Consider the following 27,533-nt stretch of genomic DNA (forward strand, 5'->3'; position numbering starts at 1 on the left):
CATCAACCCAGCTCCAGATCGAAGGACAGAGAGGACCTGGGGTGAAGCCCAGAACGGAGGAGCCGGTGCTCCCGGGCTTCCACCCGACGGAACCGCCAGCCCCAGAGCCCCGCTTCTCTCCCAGAAACAAGCCAGAAGAGGGTCCTCAGTTTTGTCAGTTTTTTTTTTTATAAAAGGAACAAAGCATCGTTTACGACCAAAGTACCTGGACAACTGCAGACGTCACAGTTCAGCCACAGGCTCAGGAACACGGTCCCCACCCCCAGGGCCCGGGACACCCCGTGGGCACAGGGTCCCTGGGCTTGCGTCTGGGACCCCCTTGCCATTTCCCCGGGACAAGGGGGTGAAAGCAGGGAGGTCTGGCGGGCACGTGGACCCCGCCCCCCGCCACCAGCTACCCGTAGGCAGGGACAGCAAACCAGCCCCCAGTGGCCGGGCAGCTGCCTGAGCGTCCCTGGCAGGCCACGGGTCACGGCCAGGGCATGGAGCAGGGCTGCAGAGTGCCCTGATCGGGGTGAGCCAAGGACCCCTGGCGGAGGCTGGAGGCCCCCGAGGCTTGGGTCTCAGGGACAGAGCACCCGAGGCCCGTCAGTCACCAGCGCCACAATCTGACAACGTGGACAACGCCGGAAACCCGGCTGCTGACACCCAGAAGATAGGCAGCTGCTGGGGACGTGTCAGCTCTGAGGTCAAGGCCCGGGCACAGCTGCCTCTGGTGTCAGGAATCTGGCCGCCCACAGGCCAGGAGAGCAGGTCGGCACATGACGTCCTCCGGGGCGGGCCCGTCCTGCGCGGCCTGCTCCTGCACCGGGCTCATCAGCTCCTGGGCCGGCGGCAGGGGTTGGTGGCGGCCCTGTCGGAAGTGGCGCAGGCCCGCCAGCGATGCCGCAAGGACATAGGCGACAAACAGCACCAGGAAGTACACAAAGTAGACGAGGAACTGGAACAGAGAGGGTGCAGGTGAGGCGGGGCGGGGGGGGGGGGCACCCGCCCTCACGGCCCTCCTGCTCAGAGGCCAGGGGAGCAGGCCCGGCAAGGGGGGTGGGCACCCAGGGGTCACGGAGGCAAGAGCAGGGCCCAGCCTCCACCCGCCCAGCGGAGCTTCTGCAAGCCCAGCGCTTCTGCGCCTCCGCCATCCGCCCCGTAGCGCTTTGATCACCTGGTGTGACAGCAAATGTGCACTTGGCTCTGGGGCCAAGTCCTCATGGAGGACACCTGTGTGGGCGGAGGCTGGTGGAGGAGAACAGGCGCCCAGGCCTCCCGGCCCCCCGCAGCCCCCATGGCCGCAGGGCAGTGCAGCCCTGCACCCCGGGACCAGTGAAGCTGCACGGCGGTGACGTACAGGGAGGAGTGCCCGGCACACCGGGAACTCCCCCCGATTCTCAGACTGCAGGGGCAGGGGGTCCGGGGTGGTCCCCTTCGTGTGTGGGCCGGAGCGTGAGTCCCGCCCTCGGCCCCGGAGCTCAGCTGCCCCAAGTGGCCTCCCCGAGAACCCCTCAGCACTGCATGCTCAGCCCTTCTAGGAAAACTCATTTTCAGAAGCAAAAGCAGGAAATGAAGCGTCGGGGACTTGGCTTCCGGGAGGATGGAGCTGGCGTGACTTGCCTGTTCCTCGCAAGTACGATTAAGACGCTGGACGCCGCACAGAGGTGACTCTGAAACGGGGATGGGGGCGGCGCTAGCTGGGACCTCGGCATCCAAGGGGCACTGCGGCAACGTGTTCCCTGGGCTTTTTTTCTTTCTGCTGCAAGTGCTTTTAAAGGAACCAAAGAAGCCCACAAACCAGAAATACCAGGAAACACAGAAGGAAACACTCAACTAAAGCTGCTCCGACCAAAGGATCAGGAGAGGGACCACCACCCCACCCAGCAGGACAGGATGCTGATGAATGGGAACCACCCTCCTCCAGCCAGACCCCACCCTCGTGACCCAGGCTGTAAAATCCCCCACCCCCGTCGGGTGGTGTTGGTCAGGGCCTAGTGGGGAGCTGCAATGTTCACCCCCACAGGGACCACATGGAAAGCCTGGACTTTCACTCCCCACTGGTGGTGCCCCCCCTCCCTGAAGAGTCAGGACTTTTACCCCACCCAGCAGCAGTGAGAACGCCCCTCCCCGACCAGTGTCACTGGAGGCCACATGGGGAGCAGTAATGAGGCACCCATGGCCCTCCTGACCACTGCAGGCCATGTGGGGAGCTGGCACTCCCTTCCTTGCCCAGCAGTAAGGAGAAGCCCCACCCCCACCCCTCAGTGTGAGGAGAGCTGAGTCGGGAGCCTAGAATTCCACCCCACCTGGCTATAACGAGGTGCATGCCCCTCGTCCTCTGCTAGGCTGGTGTCAGGAGAAGCTAGCTAAAGCAGAAGGATTAAATAAGAGCCAGAGTCTCAAAACGTAATAGCCAAAATGTACAGGTTTCATTAAAAGAAAAAAAATCTCTCAGCATACTTACAACCACAAAGATCTCTAAATGAATGAAATACAATCATCAGACACCCACACCAAGATGACAGAGATGTTAAAGTTATCTGAGAAGGATTTTAAAGTAGCCATCATAAAAATGCTTCAACAAGCAATAACAAACGTGCTTGAGACAAATGAAAAATGTCTCAGAAAAGAAACAGAAGGGATAAAGAAGAAAAGTTACAATTGAAACATATAATAACCAAAATAAATACTCAGCAAATGGTCTCAACAACAGAATGGAGGGCACAGAGAAAAGAATCAGTGAACTGGAAGATGGAACAGTAGAAATCACCAAATCTGAACAACAAAGAGAAAACAGATGGGGAAAAAAAGCAGAGCCTCATTCTTCAGGGGACAAAATGTAACACTGTGTCATGGGTGTAAAATAAGAAGAAAGAAAAAGAATGGGGCTGAAAAAGTACTTGAGGAGATAATGACTGGGAAAACTTCCCAAGTCTGGCAAGGGACATAAACCTATAGATTCAAGAAGCTGAGAGAACCCCAAACAAGATAACACCCCCCAAATCAGACCAACACACACCATATTCAAATTTTTGAAAGCTAAAGACAAAGAAAAAGGAAAAATCTTGAAAGCAGCCAGAAAAAAAATGACACCTTGAGGGAAAAATAAGAACAACAGTGGATTTTTCATCAGAAAACAGGAAGGCCACAAGGAAATGACAAATTTTTCTCATACTGAAAAATTCAGGAATGAAAAATAAATCAAGACATTCTCAGATAAAGAAAAACCAAAAGAACAATCTGTCACCGGCAGACCTGCCTTAAAAGAATGCTTAAAGGAGGTTCTCTAAACAGAAAGTAAATGATAAGAAACTTGGAACATCAGGAAGAAGAAATAACACAGTGATCAAAATTGTGGGTAAATAGACTTTCCTTCTCTTCAGTTTCCTAAATGTTTGACAGCTGGAACAAAACTAATTATCTTATCGTAGGTGGCTCTAATGGTATACAGAAGAAATAAGTAAGACACCTGTACTTAAAACAGTAGAGAGAAAAGTGACCTAAAGGACGTGAGATTTCAATACTTCACTACAACTGGCCATTTAATACACAAAGCAACCATCAAAAAAATTACCATAAGAGATACACTCAAAAATACAACAGATAAACCAAAATGAAATTCTGAAGAATCTGTAAATAATCTATGAGAAGGCCCCCCAAAAAGAAAACAGAAACAAAAGACAGATAATTAAAAAAAAACAAAAAATGAAATGGCAGACATAAGGACTAATACATCAACAATTACACTAAATATAAATGGTCTAAATAAACCAATTAAAGACAGATATTGGCAGACTGGATTAAAAAAACATGACAACCGGGCTTCCCTGGTGGTGCAGTAGTTGAGAGTCTGCCTGCCGATGCAGGGAACACAGGTTTGTGCCCCGGTCCGGGAAGATCCCACATGCTGCGGAGCAGCTGGGCCCGTGAGCCATGGCCGCTGAGGCTGCGCGCCCGGAGCCTGCGCTCCGCAATGGGAGAGGCCACAACAGTGAGAGGCCCATGTACAGCAAAACAAAACAAAACAAAACATGACAACCATATGCTACCTACAAGAAACTCAGGTATAACAATATAGTCAAGCTAAAAGTAAAAGGATGAAAGATAATATGTCATGTAAACATTAACCAAAGGAAAGCAGAATGGCTATATTAATATCAGGTAATGTAGACTTCAGAGAAAAGAAAATGTCCACAGGCAGAGAAGAACATTATATAATGATAAAAGGCTCAATCCACCAAGACATCCAGTGTATGTGTATGCAACAGAGAGCTGCAAAAATGTGAAGCAAAAACATGACAGAATTGAAAGGAGAAATAGACAAAGTCACAATTATAAATGGAAACCTCAACACCCCTTCTCAACAACAGGCCAGACAAAAAAAATCCATAAAGATAGAGAAGAAAGGAATACCACCATCGACTATAGGACCTAATTGATATTTATGGAACACTCCACCCCAAAACAGCAGAATTCACCTTCTTTTCAAGTGTAGGTGGAGCTTATAACAAGATAGACCATGTCCTGGCCCCTAAAACAAACCTCAACAAATTATAAGAATTGAAATAGGGCTTCCCTGGTGGCGCAGTGGTTGAGAATCCGCCTGCCGATGCAGGGGACACGGGTTCGTGCCCCGGTCCGGGAAGATCCCACATGCCGCGGAGCGGCTGGGCCCGTGAGCCATGGCCGCTGAGCCTGCGCGTCCGGAGCCTGTGCTCCGCAACGGGAGAGGCCACAACAGTGAGAGGCCCGCGTATCACAAAAAAAAAAAAAAAAAAAAAGAATTGAAATAATACAGATTGTGTTCTCTGATCACAATAGAACATAATCAAAATAGAAATAAATAACAGAAAGACAACAGGAAAATATCAAAACACTTGGAAAATAAACAACACATTTTGAAATAATCATAGGTCAATTAGAAAGTATGAAAGGAGGTAGAAATACACAGAAATGAATGGAAAAGAAAATACAACATATCAAAATCTGTGGGGTGTAGCTAAAGCAGGCTGAGAAGGAAATGTATAGCAATACATGGAAATATTAGAAAAGAAAAATTCTCATATGATTTATCTAAGCCCCCATCTAAAGAACCTAGAAAATGATGAGCAAAATAAATCCAAAGCAAGTAGAAAGAAGGAAACAATAAGGACAAACTTTCTAGCCAGTAACAGTAAGGCAAGAAAAATAGATAAAAAGCATTAAAAGAAAAGGCCTCCCAGAACTAATAAGTGACCTCAGCAAGACTATACAAGGTTAACTCACAAATATCAGTGTTTTTCTCATACAGGCAGACCTCAGAGATATCGTTCAGTTCCGAACCACTGCAATAAAGTAAGTATTGCAATAAAGCAAGTCACACAAATTTTTTGGTTTCCCAGTGCATATAATAATTATGTTTATGCTATACTATAGTCTATTAAGTGTGCAATAGCATTATGTCTAAAAAAAAACCAATGTGCATACCTTAATGAAAACACTTTATTGCTAAAAAATGCTCACTATCAACTGACAATCAATGCAGGTTTGCCACCGACCTTCAACTTGTAAAAAAGTCAATATCTGTGAAGCATAATAAAGCGAAGTACAACAAAATGAGGTCTGCCTGTACTAGCAGTGAACACCTGGACACTGTTATGAACTGAACTGTACCCCTCCAAAATTCATTTGTTGAAGCCCTAAGCCCCAGGGCGACTGTATTTAGAGATGGGGCCTTTCAGGAATGATTAAGGTTAAATGAGGTCATGAGGGTGGGACCCTAATCCAGTAGGACTCCTTATAAGAGGGAGAGAGACACCAGGAGTGCACACGCACCGAGGAAAGACCACATGGGGACACAAGGAGAAGACGGCCGTCTGCATGCTGAGGAGAGAGGCCTCAGGAGATACCAAACCTGCTGACACCTTGATCTCAGACTTCCAGCCTCCAGACTGTTAGAGAATAAATTTCTGCTGCATAAACTACCCAGTCTGTGATATTTTGTTATGGCAGCCCTAGATTAATGCAGACACCAAAATTATAAATACAGTATCATCTACAGTTGCTCAAAAAAACACTGAAACTCTTAGGAATAAATCTAACAAAACATGCCCAGCACTACAGTACTTGCATGTTGAAAACTACAAAATGCTGAAAGAAATCAAAGTTCTAAATAAATGGAGAGACATACCATGTTCGCCGGTTGGAAGGTTCAACGTAATAAAAGATGTCAATTCTCCCAATATGGATAAACAGGCTTAATGCAATTCCTAGCAAAAGCCCAGCAAAAATTTTTGTAGACATACACATGATTACTCTAAAATTTATAGGGAAAGGCAAAGAAACGATAATAGCTAAAATAATTTTTTTAAATTTCAAAGTTGGAGGAATCAGTGTACCGAATTTCAAAAACTTACCACCTAGCTACACAAGCAGGACGGTGTGGTGGTGGAGGGAGGGTAGGCACATAGCTCAACGGAACAGAGAGCCCAGAAACCGACTCATGCAAGTGGTGGAAAGCGATTCAGTCTTTTCAACAAAAGGTGCTAGAGCAACCAGACACGCACAGACAAAGGAATGAAATTTGTGTAAGCTTCACACCTTACACAAATATTAACTCAAAACAGGTCACAGACTTAGATGTTGGGGAAAATCTTTGGGACCCAGGGCCAAAGAGTTATTATATGTGACACCAAAACTAAGATCCACAAAAGGACAAATGAATAAATCAGACCTCATCAAAATTAAAAACTTAGGTTGCCAACAACCCAATTAGGAAGATGAGATGGTGAGCTACTAGCACGGAGAAGACTTTGCAAAGCACACATCCAGCAAAGGACTACTACCTAGAACACACAGACATTCTCAAAACTCAAGTGAAAGAACAAAGGAGCCAATTAGGAAATGGGCAGAAAAGTGAAGACACACTTCACCAGAGAGGATGTCCAGACGGCAGCTGCACGGGGGAAGAACAGCATCACAGCCAGGAGGGAGATGCAAATTAAAACCACGGGGGTCAGCAGCACCCCACACGGTCCGGAACGGCCGAACAGAAACGGTGACCACACTGAAAGCTGATGAGAACGTGGGGAGACCGGATCCCTCAGGCACGGCCGGTGGGAATGTAAAATGGTGCAGCGACCGCGGAAATCAGTCTGGCAGCCACCACGTGACTTCAGGGCACTTATCCAGAGAAATGGAAATCTGGGTTCACACGAAAAGCTATAAACAAGTGTTTAGAGCAGCCCCCAACCGGATAAAGCCAGGGCTCTTGGCGGCGAGTGGGTACGTGAGCCGTGGCCCAGCCGCCGCGGAGCCCCACGTGGCCAAGGACCGGAGTGAAGTAGCCACGCGTCGCCAGGACGTGGGCCGAGGGGGGCAGGCGATCCCGACTCACAGCTGCAGGTCCCACTCTCGCGGTGACAACACCACAGAAACGGGAGGCAGACCGCGGCGGCCAGGGGTCGGGGGGAGGTAGGCTGGGGGCCCGGTGCGGCCGCAGCGGGCAGGGAGGGGGGCTCCCGTCTCGACTGCGCGGTCCGTTTCCCGAGAGTGCCCGCGCCGCAGAACTGCAGGACGCGGCCGGCGGGGAGGCTGGGCCCGCACCAGGCACGTGGGTCTTTGCACAGCCTGTTACCCCGCAGGTGAGTGTGTGCTGACCCAGAAGTAGAGTTCAACTTAAAAGACGAGCCAGCCCAGGGCAGCTTCCTGCGCGCTCCATGCTGGTCCCCACCGCCGGCTCTGCCCCACTCTCACCACCCAGCACGGAGGGAAAGGGCGCCCAGAGCGTCACACGCACGAAAGCTGAGTAGGATGGGCTGGGGTGACTTTCCTTCTGGACGCCACCGGGATTTCTAACGGCCAACAAACCTCTAGAGTTACCTTTTAACCCGGAGATTAACCCGGCAGGAGAAAAATCAATACATCGGTGTCAGGTGGACCCAACGTGGCCAGAAGCTGTCACGCGGAAGGGGCTGGGGCCAGGTCAGGTGAGCAAGGCCCAGCCCCCGCCCCCCGCCTCGGGCCCCTCGGAAGCCCTGCTGCCCAGTGCCGGGACACCCAGGGCTCCAGGGAGGGAGAGGCTCCCCCAGGGGCTGGGGCCCCTCCCAGGCCAGCTGGACAGCTGCCAGGCAAGGCCCCGTGGAAAGGCCAGGGGACAACATGCTCCCCTGCGGAGGCCACCGCTCTGGGGCAGAGGCCTCCCCTGGAGGGTCCCCGGTGAAGGAGGCCTCAGCCCGCCACCTCTGGACGACAGGCCTTGTGCTCTCCGGACAAGCCCTCCCGCCCACCCCGTAGGGGCAGCTGCACACGCACCTGCGGACCTGAGTGCAGCCCGGCCACCTGCTCAGCCACAGTCCCCGGTGTTCAGCCTGGGGTGGAAGGGGCAGCGTCCCTGGAGGGCCCCACTGGTGACCAAGGGCCAAGACCTGCCTGCCCATGTGGACACAAAGGGCCAGAGGCTCTGATGTCCTTCACCAAAATGGATGTCCAAACCCCACCCGAAAAGCCAGCTTCTGAACAAGAGGGTCTCTCATGCCCGGGACCTCCTTCCCGGCCAGCTTTGGGATCACCAAGGCACCTCGGACAGAGGGCTGGGACTCCTCCACGGAGCCGACCAAGCCCCAGGGGGGTCTGGGCCCCCAGCAGATGGAGGCTGCGTCCCACAGGCGGAGGGCGGGGCAGGCTCCCCGGGCAGCCCGGTGACAGTCTCTCCCACTGGACCACCATCTGGGTAATTCCAGCTCACTCAAGAGTGGCCCTGCCCTGGGCGAGGCCGCCGGGGGTCACATGCCCGAGCGGCCCCCAGCCTCACAGCGAACAGGAAGTCTCAAGTTCTTCTTGGAAGACCGAGGACCCGCCTAGGACTGGATGGAGGGAGGGGACGGGAAAGGGGCCAGCACGCGCCAACGTCAACCCCACGAGCTCCACTCTCCGCTGCCCTCCACAGAGGAGACAGACAGCTGTCACGTGAGCCAGGACCCATCGCAGGCAGGGACCGGGACGAGGGCACGCCTCTGTCCCTCCTGGGACCCCAGCCAGTGCAGGGGGCACCCAGGGCCGGTGAGAGCGCCTCCAGAGCAACCTGCACCCAGGCCGGCCTTGGAGGCCCCCGAGATCCCACCATACTCGACTGCGCGTGCCCACCGCACTGCCCAGACGCGGGCGGCATTCACAGCCCCAAACCCAGCCCTGGCAGGGAGCCGCACAGGCCGGATTGTGGCCCCCTGCCACCTGGACCTCCGACCCTTCCCTCCCTGCTCCCCCGCAGCCCAGAGGGTCTGGATGGAGATGCCCCACCCCCAGCGGGTCTGCGGTCTGGGTCCCGGGAAAGGCAACGCCACTGGCTGCGTGGCCACCAGGAGGCCCGGCCAGGACACGCCCCAGAGCCTTCCCTCCTCAAGGAAGTGAGCCCAAGACGGGGGCTCACCTGAGAGTGGACCGGGAGGCCCAGGCCCCGCTTGTCGGAGACCACGAGGGTGATGACGGTCTTGAGGACAGTGGCGAGGAACGTGTTGACCCCGAAGACAAGGGCGCGGAGCTCTTGAGAAAGAGAAGACGCGATCTGAAAACTTAACGGGGAAGCGGCCGAGGTCAGACAGCTGGGGGCGAGATGCACGCACAGGTGCAGGGGGCCCAGGTGCGAGGCAGCGCTCCTGGGCCGCCAGGAACAGCCGCGGGGGACAGGCGAGACCCGCCCGGCACCCAGGCTGCCCACCGCTCCGGAGCCGCGTCCTGATCTGGCGCGTCCTCCAGCGATGACTCACAAAAGCGAGTGCAAAAGCAGGTGCGGAAGGCAACCTCGGGAGATGCTTAAAGTCTGCAGGTCACTCCAGGACAGAGTAAGTCATAGTCACTACAGGGTCCCCAGAAAGTCAGCCTCGTGAGAACCGGGCATTAACAGACAGTGCACTGCACGGACAGGGCACGAGGAAAATTCCGGGATTAAAGTCCTTTGTCGTTAAATGATTCAGTAAATTACAGAAAGAACCGTAAAACAAATAAAGAAGGCAGGAGGAATTAATACGCTCAGGGCCTGCAGTGCTCTGCAAAGAGATTAACACTTGAACGTACTTCCAATTAAAAGCCCCTAAGTGCCTTTAAAAAAAAAAAGAAAAGAAAAGAAAAAGCTGATCAAGAAGTGTCCTACAGTTCTGAAGAATAAATGAACAAAAATACCCAAGAAGCCTTTAAAGAGAATGACCCAGGAGCTCCTGCAGGGGGGCTCAGGGGGAGGGTACAGTAGGCGAAGTGCAAGGATGAGCGGTCACGTGACAACGGCGCACTAACTAAGAGAAGACGGCAGGTGGACCGAGGGTCCCCGACAGCAGAGTAAGTCCTGGAAGGCCGGAGCCGGGCCAGGTCCCGCCGGCACGGGCAGAACGCCACACCACACACCCCTCTGATTCAGGTAGCGCTGCACGAACTCCCAGAGTCAGGTTAAAGCAAACGGTCACACGGCAACACACAACTAAAGGCTCCCATCACATGTGGTAGATGTAAGCGCACTGCAGATAATCAGGAAAAAAGAAAACCCAGCAGCGAAAGAAGTCACGGGTATAATCTGGGCAGGACACCAGGGAAAGGCAACCGGCCCGCGGGCCGCCCTCCACCACCCGCAGGGGCTGTGTGCCTGCCTGGGCAGCGTCTGCAACGTCTCCGAAACCCCCTTCCAAAGCACGTGCCCTCTGACCTGGCCGGTTCCCTTCCAGGAGCCACCTGAGGCCATTATGAGAACTGGGGAAGAAAAACGTAGGTGAGGGTGTGGATCCCGTGTTGTCTGTCACGGGAAGATATGGGAGACGGGGGCCTTATCACCAGGAGGACCTACGACAACGCCCTGTGACGTGGAGCCACGCGGTTACGAGGGGCAGGGGTGCAGGGTGACCCTGGCTCGCTCCAGGCAGCCCAACACCCGTGCCAGCCCCGGGGGCTGGCGTCGGAGGGGCTCCGCTGCCTCCTGCACGCCTCTGTGCCTCACATTTGACCTTTCCTGCGTTGTATCAGATCTTTTTGCCACAAACATCTACGGCTTTTACAATTAACAAGAACACATGAGACACTAAGTGGTCCTGGGAGAAGCGAGGGAAAGACACCCACGGCCCTGGCGCCCGCTCCGAAACACTGACAGTGACAGGACAGGTGGGACGTTGACGGGCTGAGCGTCAGGAGGGGAGGACACAGCGTCCGGTCTGCGCGGAAGTGCAGGCCACAGCCGCGGCCGCGGGGGCGGGGGGGGCATTAGCGGAGGAGATCAAGAGCGCAGGTCCAGGGTAGTCGGGGGGTCGGGGCAGCACTGACCCCGGGGGGCAGGAAAGGAAGGACATGGCCCAGGGCAGGAGAGGGACGCTGGGTGCCGGGCGCTCCCGTGAGACGGCTCAGGGGAACCAGGCCACCACACCGCGGGGTTACGGCTGCAGAGGGTCAGGAGTCCGAGGACGCGCTCTGAGCTCAACACCAGGCAGGGAGAGATCTCGCCGGGCGTGACCGGAGTGGACAGTCCAAGTGGGGAGGGAGGTGCCCCTAGGGAGATGGGGCTCGGAGGGGAGCTAGGGCCAAACGGCTGGGGACAAGGACAGGCCACCTGCCAGGTGCAGGAGGTGTAAGCGTGTGTCCTGAGCGTGTGTGGCACGAGGGCGTGTCACGGTGTGAACACGTACGGTGTGAGCACGTGTTACGGTGTGAACGCATACGGTGTGAGCACGTGTCTGCGGTGTGAACGCGTACGGTGTGAGCACATGTCTGCGGTGAACACGTGGTGTGCGTGTGCAGCTCCGTGAGAGGTCCAGTTCAAAGGCTGTACGAGGGTGTCAGAAGCCAGCAAGATGCGGGCCGAGGAAGGTTCTGGAAGGCACGGTTGGTCGGCAGGCAGCTCCCGGGACGTCCCTGGGCCAGCGCGGGAGCATCCCTAGGAGTGTGAGGAACGCGAGGGCATCGGGGGAAGGGCTCCCCCAGGCAGAAGGCAAGCTGGGTCACCAGTCGCTCCTGGGCTGTGAGCCACCATGCCCAGCAGCGGGAGGGGACGGGGATGACCCAAGATGGCACAGCAGGGCCAGGAGACCGGAAGAAGGGACTCGCCGAGGTCGGGTCCCTGTGGACACCGTGGCTCAAGGGGGGAGCAAAGGGGACGCCCACGTGGCTCCTTGCCCAGCCTTGAGATCCCGGTGGCCAGGACGGGGCATGCTGCGGACGCGTGGGGCCCTGGCCAAAGGCAGCCAGCGCTCACGCGCCTCCTGACGTGAATCACGTGCCAGCACACCTGCCCCACGCCGCCCGGCACATACCCCTGCTGCTCCCCCTGGAACCTTCTGGAAGGAGGCCTCTCGATTCACACAGCGCACGACCCTCCAGGTGCCCACCCCCGGCTCCAGCGTTTCGGGAGCCTCCCGCCAGCAGTCCCGCGTGGCCACCCCGCAGCAGCCCGACTCACGTGGCAATGGGCACCAGGAACTGGTAGGAGCCACGGAAGAGCGCGAAGGCCGAGTAGCACAGCCAGATGTTGCTAGTCTTGTACATGAGGAAGACCAGCCCGGCCTGCAGCGCCGTCACCACCGCGATGACCAGCTTAGCCCACGGCACCCAGCGGATCTTCACGAAGCCGGCGGCAAAGGAGGTGATGGCACCTGGGGAGGCGAGACGCGTCAGCGCCGTCCTCGGCCTCACGGGGCACCACCGTCCGGGTGAGGCGGGCGGGGCGTACCGAGCAGAGTGGAGGCGGCATCCGCCCCGCCGTTGTAGACCCTCGTGCTGTCCGTGGTGGGGTTGACCACGTTCCACAGGATGTGCACGTAGTAGACGATCAGGTAGTAGCCGGCGGAGTTGAAGACCCACCAGAGGGACCAGAGGCGCAGCTGCGGCAGCCGCGCGGTGTGGCCCAGCTCGCGGAGCACGTGCGCGAGCGCCGAGTCCCGCCAGGAGGCCGGCGGCCGGCCCGGCTTCCCAGCCGTGGGCTGAGCCTGGCCCGGGTTCATCGGGCCCAGCTCGGAGGGCGAGGCCTCGGCACACGCGGGCGCTCCGCGGTTGAAGAAGAGGCTGCGCTTGGGGCGCTTCAGGAAGAGCGTGAGGACCAGGCTGAAGGTGAGGAAGGCCAGCGAGATGTAGTTGAGCATGGAGAAGGGGACCGTGGCCATCGTGACCAGCAGCTGGCCCAGCACGGAGCTGGTGAAGACACCCAGCAGCACGGAGGCCCGCGAGTAGCCGGCCACGCGCTGGTAGCAGGCGGGGGGCACCAGGGAGAAGATGTAGGAGGAGTAGGCGATGCGGGCGGCCACGGCGATGCTGAAGAAGAACTCCATGAACTGCATGTGCAGCACGGACGTGCCGAAGAGCAGCAGCAGCCACACGGACACGTAGCTCAGGCCCTGCAGCTGCAGCACCGGCTTGTAGCGCAGGTAGTCGGTCAGCAGAAAGGTGGGCACCAGCACCGCCAGGTAGGAGTAGGACAGCACCGGCGTGATCTCGTTGGTGACCTGCGGACGGCACGCGTGTGACCCCAAGCCCCCGGGGCGCCCGTCGCCCGTCACGCCTGCCGGGCTGGGCCGGCTGCCCGGGAGCCCCACCCGGACCCCACGCACTCCTTTACCGCGGCGCCCCACCAGCACTATGCGGGGTGTGCCGTCCTCCAAAAACGCACAGCCCATTAAGACTGTCCGGGGGCTTCCCTGGTGGCGCAGTGGTTGCGAGTCCGCCTGCCGATGCAGGAGACACGGGTTCGTGCCCTGGTCCGGGAAGATCCCACATGCCGCGGAGCAACTAAGCCCGTGAGCCATGGCCGCTGGGCCTACGCGTCCGGAGCCTGTGCTCCGCAACAGGAGAGGCCACAACAGTGAGAGGCCCGCGTACAGAAAAAAAAAAAAAAAAAGACTGTCCGGGGCAGCCAGGGAAATGGAGAAAAGCACCGCCCGACACCCAGACCGTGCTGTAGCCTGACCCCATCCCCCACGGGCGTGCTTCTCAGGCGGCAGCTCGGTGCCGACGCACGCAGAGCTGGCAAGTACGCTGAAAATAACCGGTAACTACATGCTAAGCCGTGCCGATCCAGGCTTGTCTGTTTCGAATGAAATAAAAACACGATATGATTTCACCTTAAGTCTACCGATACAGAAAACAGAGCTGGGACCACTCTACACTCACGCTGGCCACCAAGGAAGGCCTCCAGTGGCCGGCCCCACTCGGTCCCAGGGCACAGGGGATGCAGGAGAGGACCGGGCCCTCAAGCCCCTTTGCCAGGCAGGACGCGGGGGACGCGTCCACGGGAGCTGCCCGCAGCCTCGGCCGTTCGGCTCTCCACTCAAAGAGGGCTGGCCCAGTAGGACGCCCCCTCCTGGGCACACAGGGCGGAGGCCAGAGCCACAGGCCCACCTGGGACAACAGCCAAACGTGCCCCTGGCTGCCCAGGAAGGGCCATCCTGGACTCACCCGGGCCCAGCCCCCAGCAAGGGGTCCCAGCTCACGAGAGGCCCAGGTCCCTGGCCTCGGCCCCTTCCTGGGGGATGGGCACGGGAGGCACCCTGTGCTCAGAGCCTCTCCTGAGGCCCGGGTGGGTTTTCAGCAGGTGGCCCCTCACAGGGGTCGCACCAGACCCCATCTGACACCTCCCAGGGGCTCCCACCGAGAGCTCCACCCAGGGATTCCACGTGATGCTGCCCAGGGCCTGGCCACGGCTCAGCTCAGCCAGGGCACCACCAGGGGAGCCTCGGCCCTTGTCGGGCTCTCAGAGGCCTTGGCCTCCCTTGGGTCCTACCTGACTCGGGGCGCTAACCTTGCCTCAGGCCTGACCACCTGCTGACACCACGGGGCGATCTCTGCGCCAGCCCGGGGGGCCCTCAGCCCTGCAAGGCCAGCAGGCACCAAGGCCCACTTTACAGATGCTACCAAGGACCCAGAGCCGAGCCCAGGCCAGCACGTGGGGCCCAGCCAAGCCCACCGCTTAGCGGCCGGCTCACCTTGGGTTTCTGCAGCCCTCGAACCCGTCCACCCAGGATGTGCCACGTGACCAGCCAGCCCCAGGGCAGCGCTTCCCAGTGTGGGCCCAGGACCCCGGGCCGGCACGCACACCCACCGCCTCCAGGGCTCCCCCGCCGGGTGGCCTCCCGCACCACATGCCCACCAGAAGCCACGGCTGACTCCAAAGGTTGTGGCCCCCCCAACACCAAGCACTAGCGGCCCCGGGACGGTCCAAGGCAGTGTTGGTGCAAGTCCGTCCCTGACGCAGGAGGAGTAATCAGCGCTGGTCCCGGAGCCACGGGCGCCGGCGGCAGGGCTCAGAACCTCGTCTATGGAAAATTCCTGGAACATCAAGCCATGCCTCCGTCAGCTGACGAAACCTCTGGGCAGACGGCTCGCACGGCGGCGAGGGCCGCGGGTCAGAGCTGCGGGTCAGGCCAGCTGGGCTTTCCCTCCCGCTGCTGTCGCCCGCACTCAGGCTGGGCACGCATGCAGGCCGGGAGAGAGGCTGAGCCGTGCCACGCCTGTGAAGTGCTGGGAGCAGGGGCACCCCCAGAGTCCCCGGGCGGGCAGCTGGCACGAGCACAGTCTCCTGCTGGCCTCGGCCCAGCACCGCTGGACCACGTTCCCAACAAATCGGTTGGGACGCGCCGGGTCCAGGCTAAGGGGCAGGACGTGGGAGCTGGGCCCAGGTCGTGACCCAGGTGGCTTCAGGGCAGCAGCTGCTCTGAAGTCGGGAGGCCTGGCTGGGGCCCCACAGCAGCCAGGACCAGGGGAGCAGGGCAGGGCCAGGCCGGGCCACAGGGGACCTGAATTCCAAAGGGAGCGGCCTCAAGAGCCAGCACCTGGCAGCACCCAGAGGGGCGCCGAGTCCTGCCTGATAGGGGAGGGAGGACAGGACAGCGGCCGTCGCAGAGGATCCCGCCAGAACGGGCAGGGTCAGCCATGGGCTTGGAAGCGCCCTTCACACAGCTGGGGGCATGATGTGAAGGGCAGGGGTCATCGTGGAGGGGGTGGGGGCGTGACCCAGCCCAGGCAGCTCAGATGCAGAGGCATCACGGGCCCAAAGGCGCAACGCAAAGCTCGGACCCTCCCGGAGGTTCTTCACAAGGCGGGGGTGGCGGCACGCGGGGCATCACTGAGCACAAACCGAAAGGAAGATGCGGCAGAATGAAAAGGCGAAGGTGCGGCATAAAAGGACGCGCGGCAAGCGGGGGGCGGGGGGGCAGCGCAGGCAGGAGAAGCCGCTGCCCACAGGCGGTGGGTCCTGCCAGCGCCAGGAGCCCGCCAGGCGCGGGAAGGCAGACGCCCGCAGGGAGGTGGAGACCGGCCAAGGCCTCGCTCCGGGCACAGCCAGGAACACGGGATCGTGGCAGAAATCGAGGAAATGCAAACCCAGCAGCGAGCCCTTCCGCCTATCAGATGGGCAGAAACTCAACAGCGCCTCGCGGGTGCTGGCCAGGGAGCTGGAAGCAGTCTCACGCTGCGCGGGGTCACAGCAGGAAGCCACCAGCAGCAGCGCTTCCCCCAGGGACGAGCTGGAGACCCCGGAGCCCCCCGGAGCAGGGGTGGGCAGGCCCTGTGTTTGAGGTTTGAGGTCCTGGGTGCAAGTTGGGCGGCAGCAGCCCGAATCTGCGTGGGAGGGCCACAGACCCGGCGGGCTCTTTCCAGACAGGCCTCTGCCATCCTCTGGTCACGTCCGAGGCCTGGTGGGTGGCTTAATTTCTGCCACCTACTGTTTAATCAGTTACCGTGTGCGCTAAGAGGGCAGCTGGGGGGAGGGCGTGACAGGTTTTCCTTCTTGCTATTTTCACGGGGCCTGCTACTCACTCCTACGTCATCTCCGCGGTGGAAGACGGCCCCTCGCAGAACAGAGTGGTGTCCAGGGAACAGGCCAATCAGTGAGCGAGGGACATGCCAGACCGGCTGCTCGAGGGAGGCAAGCCCCCACCCCGGACTCACCTGGGAAGTGACCCCTCTGGCTGCAGCGCTGGCCGTGCACTCAGATACAATCACACACACAGACCTTTGAGCCTACGCACGCGGCCCGGGCACCCCGGTGTGTCCATTTTCCAAGAGGGCTACTCTGAGGGAACAGGCCTCATCTGCATGGCGAGTCCATGTGACTTAATTCTGGGGCCGGTGAGGGGTTGGGGCCGAGCTCTGGGCCAGGGAGAGGCAGGGGCTCCCTGAAGAAATCAAGTGGGAAATCCCGGTGGGACCCAACAGGGGCCAGAGACAGCGACAGGGGGTGTGGAGGCCGGTGGCCCCCCTGGAGGGGACAGACAGGGCTGGCGGGCCGGGGCCAGGCTCTGGGGCGGCGCGCGGTCCTCGGGCAGGATGAGCAGGGTGTGGTGACCATGGCCCTGACCGTGAGCTTCATCAACCAACGGCCTCCGAGCCCTTTTGATCTGTTTTATTTTATGGAGACACAAACCGGGAGGGACACTGCCTGTCGCTGCTTCTACCCCACGTCTGACCCCAGAGACTCCCGTCGGGTATAAGCTTATTAGTCAGGTTCCAGTGAGATGCTTTGTCCTTGCTCTGAGCAAAAGGCAAATTCCTTCCGTAATCCTTTTGCGCAAACAGGCCTCTGCTGGAAGCAAGGGCCCAGCGGGAGGGCGGGGGCCCCCTTGGGCTCTCCCCTCAGAGGCCCACGGCAGGCATGGACCCCTCTGCCAGACCCGCCATCCCTCTAACCGCGGGGACCTGGGAGCCGCCAGCGCCTGCAGCCCCCGCACTCCGGCCCGTCCCGCTCACACGCGCGCCCACATGCCTGCGTCTGCGTGAAGTTCTTTTCGGGGCCCAGGAGGTAAGGCGTGATGAAGCTCTCCCCGGGCCGCATCTGGGCCATGAAGCCGTAGAAGCAGAGGCAGAACACCAGGCTCCACCAGGACTGCAGCTTGCGGCCCGGCCTGGGCTCCGCCGGCATCCGCTTCTCCACCTCCGGGCCGGAGAGGGCCATGCTGCCCAGGTCCCCGACGGCCCTGCAGGAGACCGAAGGGGACGCCGTACCTGGGAAGGAGAGCCAGAGTCAGGGCAGCTCAGCAGACAGCACGCAGCCGTCTCCCACCCCCGCAGCCGTCTCCCACCCCCGCAAACCTGGCTGCAAAGGGCTCCTCCCCCCGTCATCCAATCGGGCTCAACCTTACGCAGTGGAGAGGCCTCAGCCCCAGGCCCAGTCCCGGCCCCATGGTCCAACCTGGAGCTTGGGACGATCCAGGAGCCAGGCCCAGCCAGGCCACGCTGTCACCACTTCTGGGGGCTCCAGGGCTGCAGCTCCCATAGGGTGGCTGCCAACCACGTGGGGCCCGTAAATGTTAAGTCACGAAAACTAAACGCAATTGAAGGTCCAGCTCCCCAGGGACACTGGGCTCATCTCACGCGCTCACGGCGCCAGCTGGGATCGCTGGGCTGCGTGCACCTCGCCCGCGAGGTCTGCCGGCCTAATCCTCACGGTGTCACAGCACCAGGCGTGTCCAAGTGCCAGACCCAGAGGAGGAGCGGTCGTGCCCGCGACGGCCCAGAGGACGTGGCAAAAGGAGGACCTGCCGGGCCAGGCACACGCCAGACCACAGTACAGGGGTCAGTGATGGGGGTAGAGAACCCCCAGGGGCCACCGAGGGCAGAGTAAGACTGCACCCCAGTACCAGGATTTCAACACAGGCCTGGGCCTTGCTCAGCAAGGGGAACTACGACAGTCAAATGAGCCCGGCTGTTCTTCTTCCCTCCTGTGGTGATTTCTGTGACGGAGGGAAAATGGAGGGCTGCTGTGTGACAGCAGTAAACCCCCTGAAGAAGCTGCAGCTGGCAGGTTTGTCTGTGAAGCTACAATGAGGGGCCGGGTAGAGGTGAGGGGGGCAACAGTGGCCCAGGAGTTACAGGGTCCTAGGTCCCAACGTTCTCAAGGGCCAAGCGCAACACCGGCTAGGACGGAGGCTGGAACCCGGCCCCTCCCCCGGCCCCCCTCCCCCGGCCCCTCCCCCGGCCCCCCTCCCCCCGGGAGGTGTGGTCCCCCCAAGAGCACACAGGCGAAATGGCTCCAGCAGAAACACTCTGATGTTTGGGGCGGGGGGTGCACACACAGCCCCCCACTCCAGCCCCAGGAGTCCCCCAAGCTCACTCTCCCACTCCCAGGGCGCTGCCCCCTGGGTGCCAGAAAATTGCAGACTCTCAGCCAGCTAAGCACCCAGCATGGGGTGAACAGCCAAGAATTTACAAAGCCCAGGGTCCTCAGGAGTGGGCCCCCACCCTCCCTGTCCCCCAGGGGCTTGGGGGCCCCTGCTCTTGGCCCCCCCCGTTCTGAAAGAGATGACAGAGGCTTCCCTACCTGGCGTCCCCCGAATCCCGGGGCGGAAGCGTCAGACACCAGAACCCAGCAAGCTCACCAGCTTCTTCTTTCTACTTCCTGGACTCCCATGGCTTCTGAAACCCCAAGGCGGTACTTCTGAGACTCCAGTGAGAGCTTGTCAGAAGTGTGTCGGAAGGTCTCGGACACACCCCAGGACTCTGCACCCTGACACGACCCCCAGACACGCCCAAACAGGTGACCGAGCACGCAGGGAGCTGCTGCCTCGGGATTTCCAGCTGGTCACCGATGAGAGCTCCGCCTCCGGTATCTCAGGCCGACAGGGCAATCCCGCCCCCACCGGCAATGCCGCCTACACCTGCACGCAGATGGGCCCCAGGGCCCCGTGCCCAGCCCTGAGGGTCCCAGGAGTCCTCCAGGGTCACAACACAGTGGCGGACCGCCGCCATCCCCAGAAGCAAGGACACGCAAGGGTCCACACCCTGCGATGGCCAGGGAGCTGCGGTGGGGGGGCGGCGGGTAGGGGGCAGTGTCTGCTGACAGCCGGGGAGCAGGGCTGAAGGGACGGGGTTTACATGGGGTCTCAGGGAGTGTCCCCACGAGCTGCGCCCCCTCCCTCCCAGCCCCACCCCTACAGTCCGGGGAAGCTGTGCTCAGTGCTGGAGTCCCTCGCGTTCCTCCTGAGTTACCGGACACCTGGAAGGACGGAGGGGCCGCCCCCAGCCAGCAGGGAGAAATCCAGGCCTCCTCTGCTCTTGGATCACAGGAAGCAAAGGGCCAAGGTCTCATGTGCGCACCGTCTCACCTCTGGGCTGCAGCCCATTGGCTGGCGGGCCTCCCAGACTGTACGGGGAGCCTTCTACCTGCTGTCTCCAAAAACGTCTGCTCAAGGAGCCCCGGAGCCTCAGGCCTGCCACCCAGCAGGGGTGGCCGAGGGAAGGCAGCCTTCTCACTGGGGCTGGGAAGGGCCATCACACGCGCCAGAAAGAGGGACTCAAACTACCTCTGTGCTTCTCACTCAGCCCGGGTGCCAGGGGCCCGCTCTCCAAGGACGTGAGAGAAGATGCCCACCCCGGACAAGGGCAGCCGCCTATCCTAGGAAACCTCTATCGCCCCTGGGGGCACAGTGACCCTGGAGCCCAGCCTCGCCCCACCCCATGCCAGGGGAGCAGAGACGGCAGTGAGGATGCCGAGAAGCACAGAAGGTACCAGACCCCGCGGGGCTCCCTTCAGAAATGGCCACTTGCTTTCCTGCTGGACGTTTTCTCCTGAGTGTTGCTTTAAAATCTGTCCCTTCCACCCACATAAGGCTCTCCTCCAACTTCTTGTGGGGGGCACGGTCCTGGGCCTGCCCTTCACCAGCACCCCTGGCTCCCCACGGTGAGAGGGCCCCTGCAGGGGCACGCAGGGCAGAGCTGCGGGGAGGGGGCCGCGAGGCAGCGCTGACCTCTGTCACCCATCACAGGCGGAAACGCCCCTACAGGCCTCACTGAACAGAGAAGGACCAGGCCTCAAGGAGCCAGCACTGCGGCCGCTGCGGGACGACCACCCAGGGCCGTGAGCGGTGGCACTGATCCGAACTCAAGGGACACCCGCCACACGAGGCCGGGCCCACTTTGGAAGGTGCGTCCCTCCCACACGGTCTCCCACGCTTGGCTCCGCACCACCGACGCGCTTCCCAAAGCTTCCAAAACAGGCGGAGGGCTGCCAACTCATGGGTCCATGTCTGGACTGCAGGGTCACGGGGAGTTGCTTGGCCCCATCCCAGGAGCACGGGCCGCCACACGGGAGCAGCAGGGCCCCCGGGAGGAAAGGCCACCTGTACTGGGGCGTGGGATGGGGGTGCAGAGGAAAGGGCGGACGCGGAGCAAGTTTCTCCCCTGGCGAGGTTGGGCCCCCAGCAGGGAGCTCCGAGGACTACGGCTCCGGCACCGCGGGCAGCCTGGGAGACAGCTGCTTCTACATGCTTTCTGGAGTTCTGAGCTGGCCCAGATTCCAACCTGTAATCTGAGACCTGCGGCCGGGGATCCCCACATGGCGAGGAACCCCATGAACACACGTGTGTGCCTGGCGGATACCTAGACACTCAGGACAAGTGTTTCGGACAGGTCCCGGGGGACGCGGCTTTTCTCCCGTAGACGTGTAGAGCGTCTCACTGCTCTGGACAGTCTCCAGCGCTGGGCTCCGACCGCGCCAGGAGCTGCTCCAAGGGGAAGTTGTTCACAACTGCAGACTCCCGGCGCAGGAAACGACAGTGGCTTGGCTGGAGACCAGAAGCGCACCGGGGGCTTCTCCACAGGCCCGCGCGGAGACCGAAGGTGCCAGACGCTTGGAGCGTGCGCCTGGGTTCCCACATGGGGCGACGCTGCACGTGGGACTCACCGCCCCTTCACTCAGCGCCAGCGCCCCCGCGCCCAGCCCGGCACCAGGGGCCCATGCACCCTGTGCTCTCCCCGGGCCCCAAAGCCCCCGGCCCCCGGCCCCCTCGACATTCGGAGCGCGTGCACCCCCGCGCTCCTCCCACAGCCCCCGCTCCTCACCCCCGGAGCTCCTGCAGACACGGGAGCCCCACTACCTGAGCGCTCGCGGCCTCCGCTGCTTGGCGCTAGAAGGGACCACACTGCCCACAATGCCCCGCGGCGGCTCGCTTCCGGGACGCTGGGGGAGGGGGCGCACCTGGCCCCGCCCCCGCCGCACGTCACCGCGGACAGCAGTTGCTCGGTCTCTGATACGCGCCCTACCGAGGCACCCGAGGTCCCCGCGGAACGGGCGCAGCAGCCGCGCCCCGGGACTCGGGACTCGGTCCCCACCCCAGCCCACCACGTCGCCGTCCCCGATCACGCGCCCGTGACCGCCCAGCGCGGGCTACTCCCCGTGCGTCCGCACGCCCGGCCGTACCCTCCGGAGCCCCCTCCCGAGCTCCTCGCGCGCCCCTGGCGCCTAACCCCAGCGCCTGGCTCTGGTCATACTGGTCACAGCTCGGGGTTGTGCTGGAGGCCTCCGGGAACGGACCCGGACAGAGACTCGTCCCCCCCCCCCCCGCGCCCCGCAAGCTGTGACCGCCCCTCGACGAGGGCAGACTCCCTGACTTCTGCACAGCCTGTCCCGCCGCCACCCTGTGCCTATTCTTTTGGGTTCATTCATTCTGAGATGCTCCTTTACTAGCCAACCCGCAAACTCAACAGGGACGCGGGTCACTGAGCCAGGCAGGAGACAGGGCTGTGGGGTTGGCAGGGGCGCCCTCCCCCCCACGCAGCCGTCCGTGCAGATCACCCTGACCCACACTTGCTCTGGCGGTTGACTGGGGACTCCAACAAGGCACAGGCTCAGCCTTCCCGAGGGAGGCAAAGTAAATTGGGAGAGGGGCACAAAGACAAAGGAACAGACCAGAGGTCTGTTTGGACCTAGAAGGTCCCCTGGAGGGATCCCAGGAATGCAACAGGCCAACGTCTCTCCCCGCTCCCCACGGCAGGACCGACCCCCCTGGACTTGACCTGTCTGGTGCAGTGAGGCCCGTGGCAGTGAGGGATGCCGGCCTCTGAGTCATGGCAGGGGGTTTGCGGGTGCCCAGGCTGTGGCCCTCAGGCTGGAGCAGTGGGGAGCAGCCCCTGTGGCAGCCCTGCTGCACCCCACTCCTCTCTGCTGGGAGGGGGAGAACCTGGAGGCTGCCCTCACAACCTCAGAGAGCGGCTACGCCCTCCCGCTGCCCTAAAGGATGGCGCAAAGGAGCGTCGCCACGGGGCACCCAGCACCAGTGAGCCACTGCCGTTGGCCAAGTCTGGGAACTGGCCCAGACCGGCAGTGCGGCCCCTCGTGGAGCAGGACGCACAGCACCCTGGGACCGGGACAGGCCGGGTGGGCGCCCATGGCACACGCAGGTGTGCACGGGTGTGCAGAAAGCAGCTGCCCCTGAGCAGGCCCACAGCGAGGGTCAGAGCTCCGTCCCCCAAGTCCCGCACCCGGTGGTCTCTCTGTGGCATGTGGGCATGCGTGGAGCCCGAGTAACAGAGCCCAAGCCTCGCTGTGACCCCCGGCCACGCAGAGCACAGGGACCCTGCATGAGGTGGGCCTGGGGCGAGGGGGGGCATCACTGGCCCGAAGGGGGGCTCAGGCGGGCTCAGCCCGGCTGGGGCTGCAGTGTCTGGCTGGGCCACGGTGCCCAACAGCACCCCATGGGCATCGTCACCAGGAGGCCGCTCCTCCGTGGAAGAGGGAAGGGCTTCTGGAGTCCACGATGTGATCCTGCTGCCGGAGCAGCCTGGACGCCAGGGCACAGGGTCCCAGAGGCCCCGCAGGTGCAGCTGCCCGGAAGGTGGGGTTGCCAGGCAGAAAGCCGTGCAGAATCAAGCGGCTTGGGGCGAGCGGTCATTTTGGAGGATGGATCTTGTGCTTCAGTCATCGTAGCTTTAAGTGATTCTCTTGGCTTTAACAGTCTATGCGTCAGATGTTTACATGCCGGCTCCACGCAGGATCGGGGTAGCTGACGCGGGGGTCACAGAGGGAGCGAGAGTCGGTCCCTGGGTGGACCCATGGTCGGGAGGGGTCAGGATGGACCCGGCAGCGCTGAACCACAGCCTCACCAGCCTGCAGGCTCCAGTCACGCCTGCTCACGGAGATGTCCAGGGTCTACTGCCCCACGGGACCCCTCCCCCCTCAAAGGGGAGCTCAGGCGCGCTCAGCAGTTGTAGTGAATGACAGCCCCCAGCCCGTACCTGGCCCACCCAGGCCTGTCTCCCCGCGCCGGGGTGCCCCGGCCTGTCAGCTCCAGGCGTGCCCAGCTCACCGCCTCCTGGGACACCCCCCCAGAGTGTATCCCATCCCCCTTCCATCCCCCTCCCTCTCCACCCCGGGTAGAGCCCCGCACCCCAAGTCCGGGTTGCGATAGCGAGGGGCCTGCTCCCTGCTGTCCAGGCCAGCCTACTGGGGTCCCAATCTGCGGCACGACTCCCCCTGGGAGGACTTCCAGGGAGGCTCATCTTTGGGGGTCCGTGGTGCCCAGGCTCCCAAAGGGCTTCTCCCAGGCTTCGGGGGGCGGATGGTGGACTTCTCCCAGCTGCCAGCTCCTGCCCAGGCCCCTCAGGCTCTGCGGGGACACCCTGGCCTAACCCAGGGAAATGGTCCATCCCCGAAAGGAGGGCCCAGGGACAAGGCTGTGGGGGTGGCCTCGAGCTGCGCCGAGGGGAGAGTGGGGAGGGAATGTGATCCTCACACACTGGAGAAGCTGGCTGTCCTCGACTGCAAAACGCCCAACAAGGGGGGGACAGAAAGGAGACAGGAGCCAAGGTGACCCCTGCTGAGTGAGACCAGACTGAGGGGTGTGGGAGCATGGAGAGAAGGAGGACGGGGGGAGAGAGAGGGAGAGACACAGAGAGCCCGGGGGAGGGGACCAGGACATACCTGCAGTGCTCAGTGCAGGAGGGACACGGGGCCCTGGACCCGCCCAGCACACCTGGGCCGCCCCATGCTCCGGGCCCGTTGGGGAGCCTGTGGCCTCTGGCCTGGTCGGCCAGCGGGATGGACCATGCCTTCCCCCAAGCCTCGGCCTCGGTATCATGTGTCACCTCTGGAAGCAAGGCTGAGACCAGATGCCAGCACACATAGGCACACGCACACATGGGCACACACGCATGCCACAGGCACCCCAACAAGCACCTTCTGGAAAGATTCCCTCAAAGGCACCCAAGGACACATCCCCCCACAGGGTCAGGCCAGGGGCCCAGGCTCTCGCCCTGAGGCGCTGGTCTGCGCGACAGATCGGCCTCGGGCATCCTGCTGCCTCGCAGCCTGAACATCTGTTCAGCCCTCACCCACGAAGTGTGTACTGCGGTCTCCGGTGCCCAGAAAACGTGGATGAGGACTTCAGGAGGATTGTGGCCACTTACAGGAAGGAGGACATGGGAGTCAGGGCACCTCTGAGGCTTAGGGCCCACAGTCGTGGGCGGCATTGCTTTCAGTGGAGACCAGGAATGTCCGCACTGGGGGTTCAGGACATCAGGGAAGGGGCCTTGTCCTCCCCCAGGGGTGTAATGGACACTTGAGCACCCTCGGCTCCACTCCAGGCTCACGGAGCCTCTGGCTGGCGGGGTTGTGTCAGGACAGGCGCAAACAAGCTGAGACATGTCAGCCAAGGTGGGTGCCGGGCTGTTGGGAACAGAGGTCTCTTTGAAGGTGCGCGTGGCCCGGGGGGAGGTGGGGGCGTCATCGCCCCTTGGCTTTGGCCCATGGATGACAGGCGATAACAGGCAGAGGTCTGAACTATGCACTGAGGTGGGACTTGCCCTGCCCGCTCCTGCCTCTCACCCAGACCCCGCCTGGTGCAGAAGTTCTAAGAGTCACATGGTATTGCACCGGGTACAGGAATATGCAGGGAGGATGCGGCCACATCCAGCCATGGCGGGGACGCTGACTCTTGTGGCCAGACTCAAGAGATCCCCATGGAACGTGCACAGTGAGTGTGTAGAAGACTTAAGTCCCACTGTGAACAATTTTGATACTATTTTTTATATAAAGTGCAGTATGCATAGAGAGAATAGACATTTTTTTCCCCAAAATCCCATGGAAAAGTTTAAAAGATGACCCCAAATCAAGCTGCAAATCAAAGCTCAAACCAATTTCAAAAAATGAAAACTCGCGTAGGCCATATTCTCACATCTTAACTTCATAAAACTAAATATTAATGATACCAAAAAAGCAATCAAATCTGACTGGTTGAAAATTTTCACTCATTCTTCCAAGTGAGCCACAGGTCGAAGAGGAAATCAGGCTTCTGTGGCTAAACACCCATCACCAAGGTGGGTGGGGCCCGGACAAAGGGCCCCAGGAGAGTTCCCTGTTAGATCATGTTCACCATCTCCTGGCTGTACTATTAAAATGAAAGAAACATAGCAGTTAACTCAGAAGCTAGAACAAAAATGGAACAAAATGAACAAAAGAAAGTAAGAAAAGAATGCAATACGGAGAAAACCAGAAATTCATTAACTTGAAAGCAAATAAAACTTGATTTTTTTTTTAAATCCAGAAGAGAGTTCCTCAAAAAATTAAAATAACATGGCGTGGGGAATGCTTGTCAAATGCCTGCCAGTTTGACCAAGAAACACAGTAAACACAAATGTCCCCATTGGGCTGGAGGACGGCGCTCACAGTTGGGGGTCTGTGCACAGCCCCTCCCCCTGAGCGTGACAGCTGAGGGAGAGCACGCTGTCTGTCCAGACCTCAGTCTGCAGAGACACCGCCTCTTCATTTAATGCAGTTCTGCTCCATATCTCAGGAGGAGATGTCTGTTTTATGAAACTTGGCAAATAAAATGTAAGTTCATTGCTAAGACTAAATGTGACAAAATAGCCAAGGAAACTCCAAGGAGAAGAGCCCTTCATAACTCGCTTCCCCACGGCAGTGGTGTCAGCAGTGGGTCCAGCACGTGGAGGGGGCAGGCGAGGACCACCCGGCTGCTGCTCAGGTAGGTAGGGGTCCCCAGAGCCAGGCCCACGCGCCCCCTGGGGCACGCCGGGAGGTGGGAGGCCCCAAAGCCGGAGGGTGACTCAGACCAGCAGGAGGCATCCCCTGGGCCAGGTGGGCAACTGGGGGACACTGTCAGAATGCTGGGGAGACGGGGACAGGGAGGGCGGCGAGCTGGGACCAGGTGCTGGAAATCTGAGCGCATCAGCCTGGGTTCTGGGGAGAGATCGACCCCAAATTTCAGGAGGGATTCGGGGGTCTGCGGCCTGGGAGGGCGGCCCTGGGGCTGAGAAGGGGCGGTGGGGGGGGATGGTCTCCGTGGGAGAGGAGTGTACGTCGCATGGAGTGCACCTGACCTTGCCCCCAACGCGCCTCACGGCTCCAAGGACACCGGGACTGACCTGCGACTGAGGGCCAGGGGGCCAGCGCCCCGTCCGCTTGGCAGCCCGCGCTCCTGGCTGGGGAGGGTCCAGGCAGAAGCCGTCCCCGTCACCCACGGCTGCTCCCTGCCCCAGCCTCTCGTTCCCTCCGACTCCCTTGCTCACTCCCCTCTCCTCCCGATGCCTGTTTCCCTGTCAAAACAAGCTGGGGCTAGACCCCCAGGAGATGAGGAAGTGAGATGGGGGTCCCACGACCTTTCACCCACTGAGGGCAGTGCAGGGTTTAAAGAATCAAGTTTATTAAGGTGCAATTCACGTGCAATAAGTTGCAGTGAAATAAATTGAAGTATGCAGTTCAATGAGCTCTGACAGCACCCCGCCCACCTCTCTACCCACCCGCACGTCCATCCACCCAGAGAGCCCACAGCCCCTTCCCAGCCGCAGGCAAGCGCCGAGCTGCTTCCCTCAGGACAGGGTTTTAA

General features: G+C 60.2%; 1 protein-coding gene across 15 annotated transcripts; it reads right to left on the minus strand.

The window, feature by feature from the left end:
• Positions 1-145: 145 nt before the first annotated feature.
• SLC19A1 (solute carrier family 19 member 1) lies at positions 146-21,893 on the minus strand. Of its 15 annotated transcripts, none has more exons than XR_010840887.1 (8): positions 21,792-21,842; positions 19,238-19,332; positions 17,684-17,922; positions 12,662-13,430; positions 12,392-12,584; positions 9,392-9,533; positions 1,606-1,753; positions 146-940 (listed from the first exon to the last, which is right to left on the minus strand). XR_010840887.1 is itself a non-coding variant. In XM_067035257.1 (8 exons), the coding sequence occupies exons 4-8, from the start codon at positions 17,870-17,872 to the stop codon at positions 719-721; spliced, it is 1,515 nt and encodes a 504-aa protein (XP_066891358.1). In that variant the 5' UTR covers positions 17,873-17,922; positions 18,558-18,650; positions 19,238-19,332; positions 21,792-21,842; the 3' UTR covers positions 146-718. The 15 variants fall into 15 exon arrangements, 14 of the variants coding, with proteins under 14 accessions (XP_066891358.1, XP_058921370.1, XP_066891356.1 ...); XM_067035257.1 differs by lacking the exon at positions 1,606-1,753 and adding an exon at positions 18,558-18,650; XM_059065387.2 differs by lacking the exons at positions 1,606-1,753; positions 19,238-19,332 and adding an exon at positions 21,295-21,416 and having other exon boundaries at positions 21,792-21,893.
• Positions 21,894-27,533: the final 5,640 nt, after the last annotated feature.

This window comes from Kogia breviceps, chromosome 5 (assembly GCF_026419965.1).
Source record: "Kogia breviceps isolate mKogBre1 chromosome 5, mKogBre1 haplotype 1, whole genome shotgun sequence".
NCBI lineage: Eukaryota > Metazoa > Chordata > Mammalia > Artiodactyla > Physeteridae > Kogia > Kogia breviceps.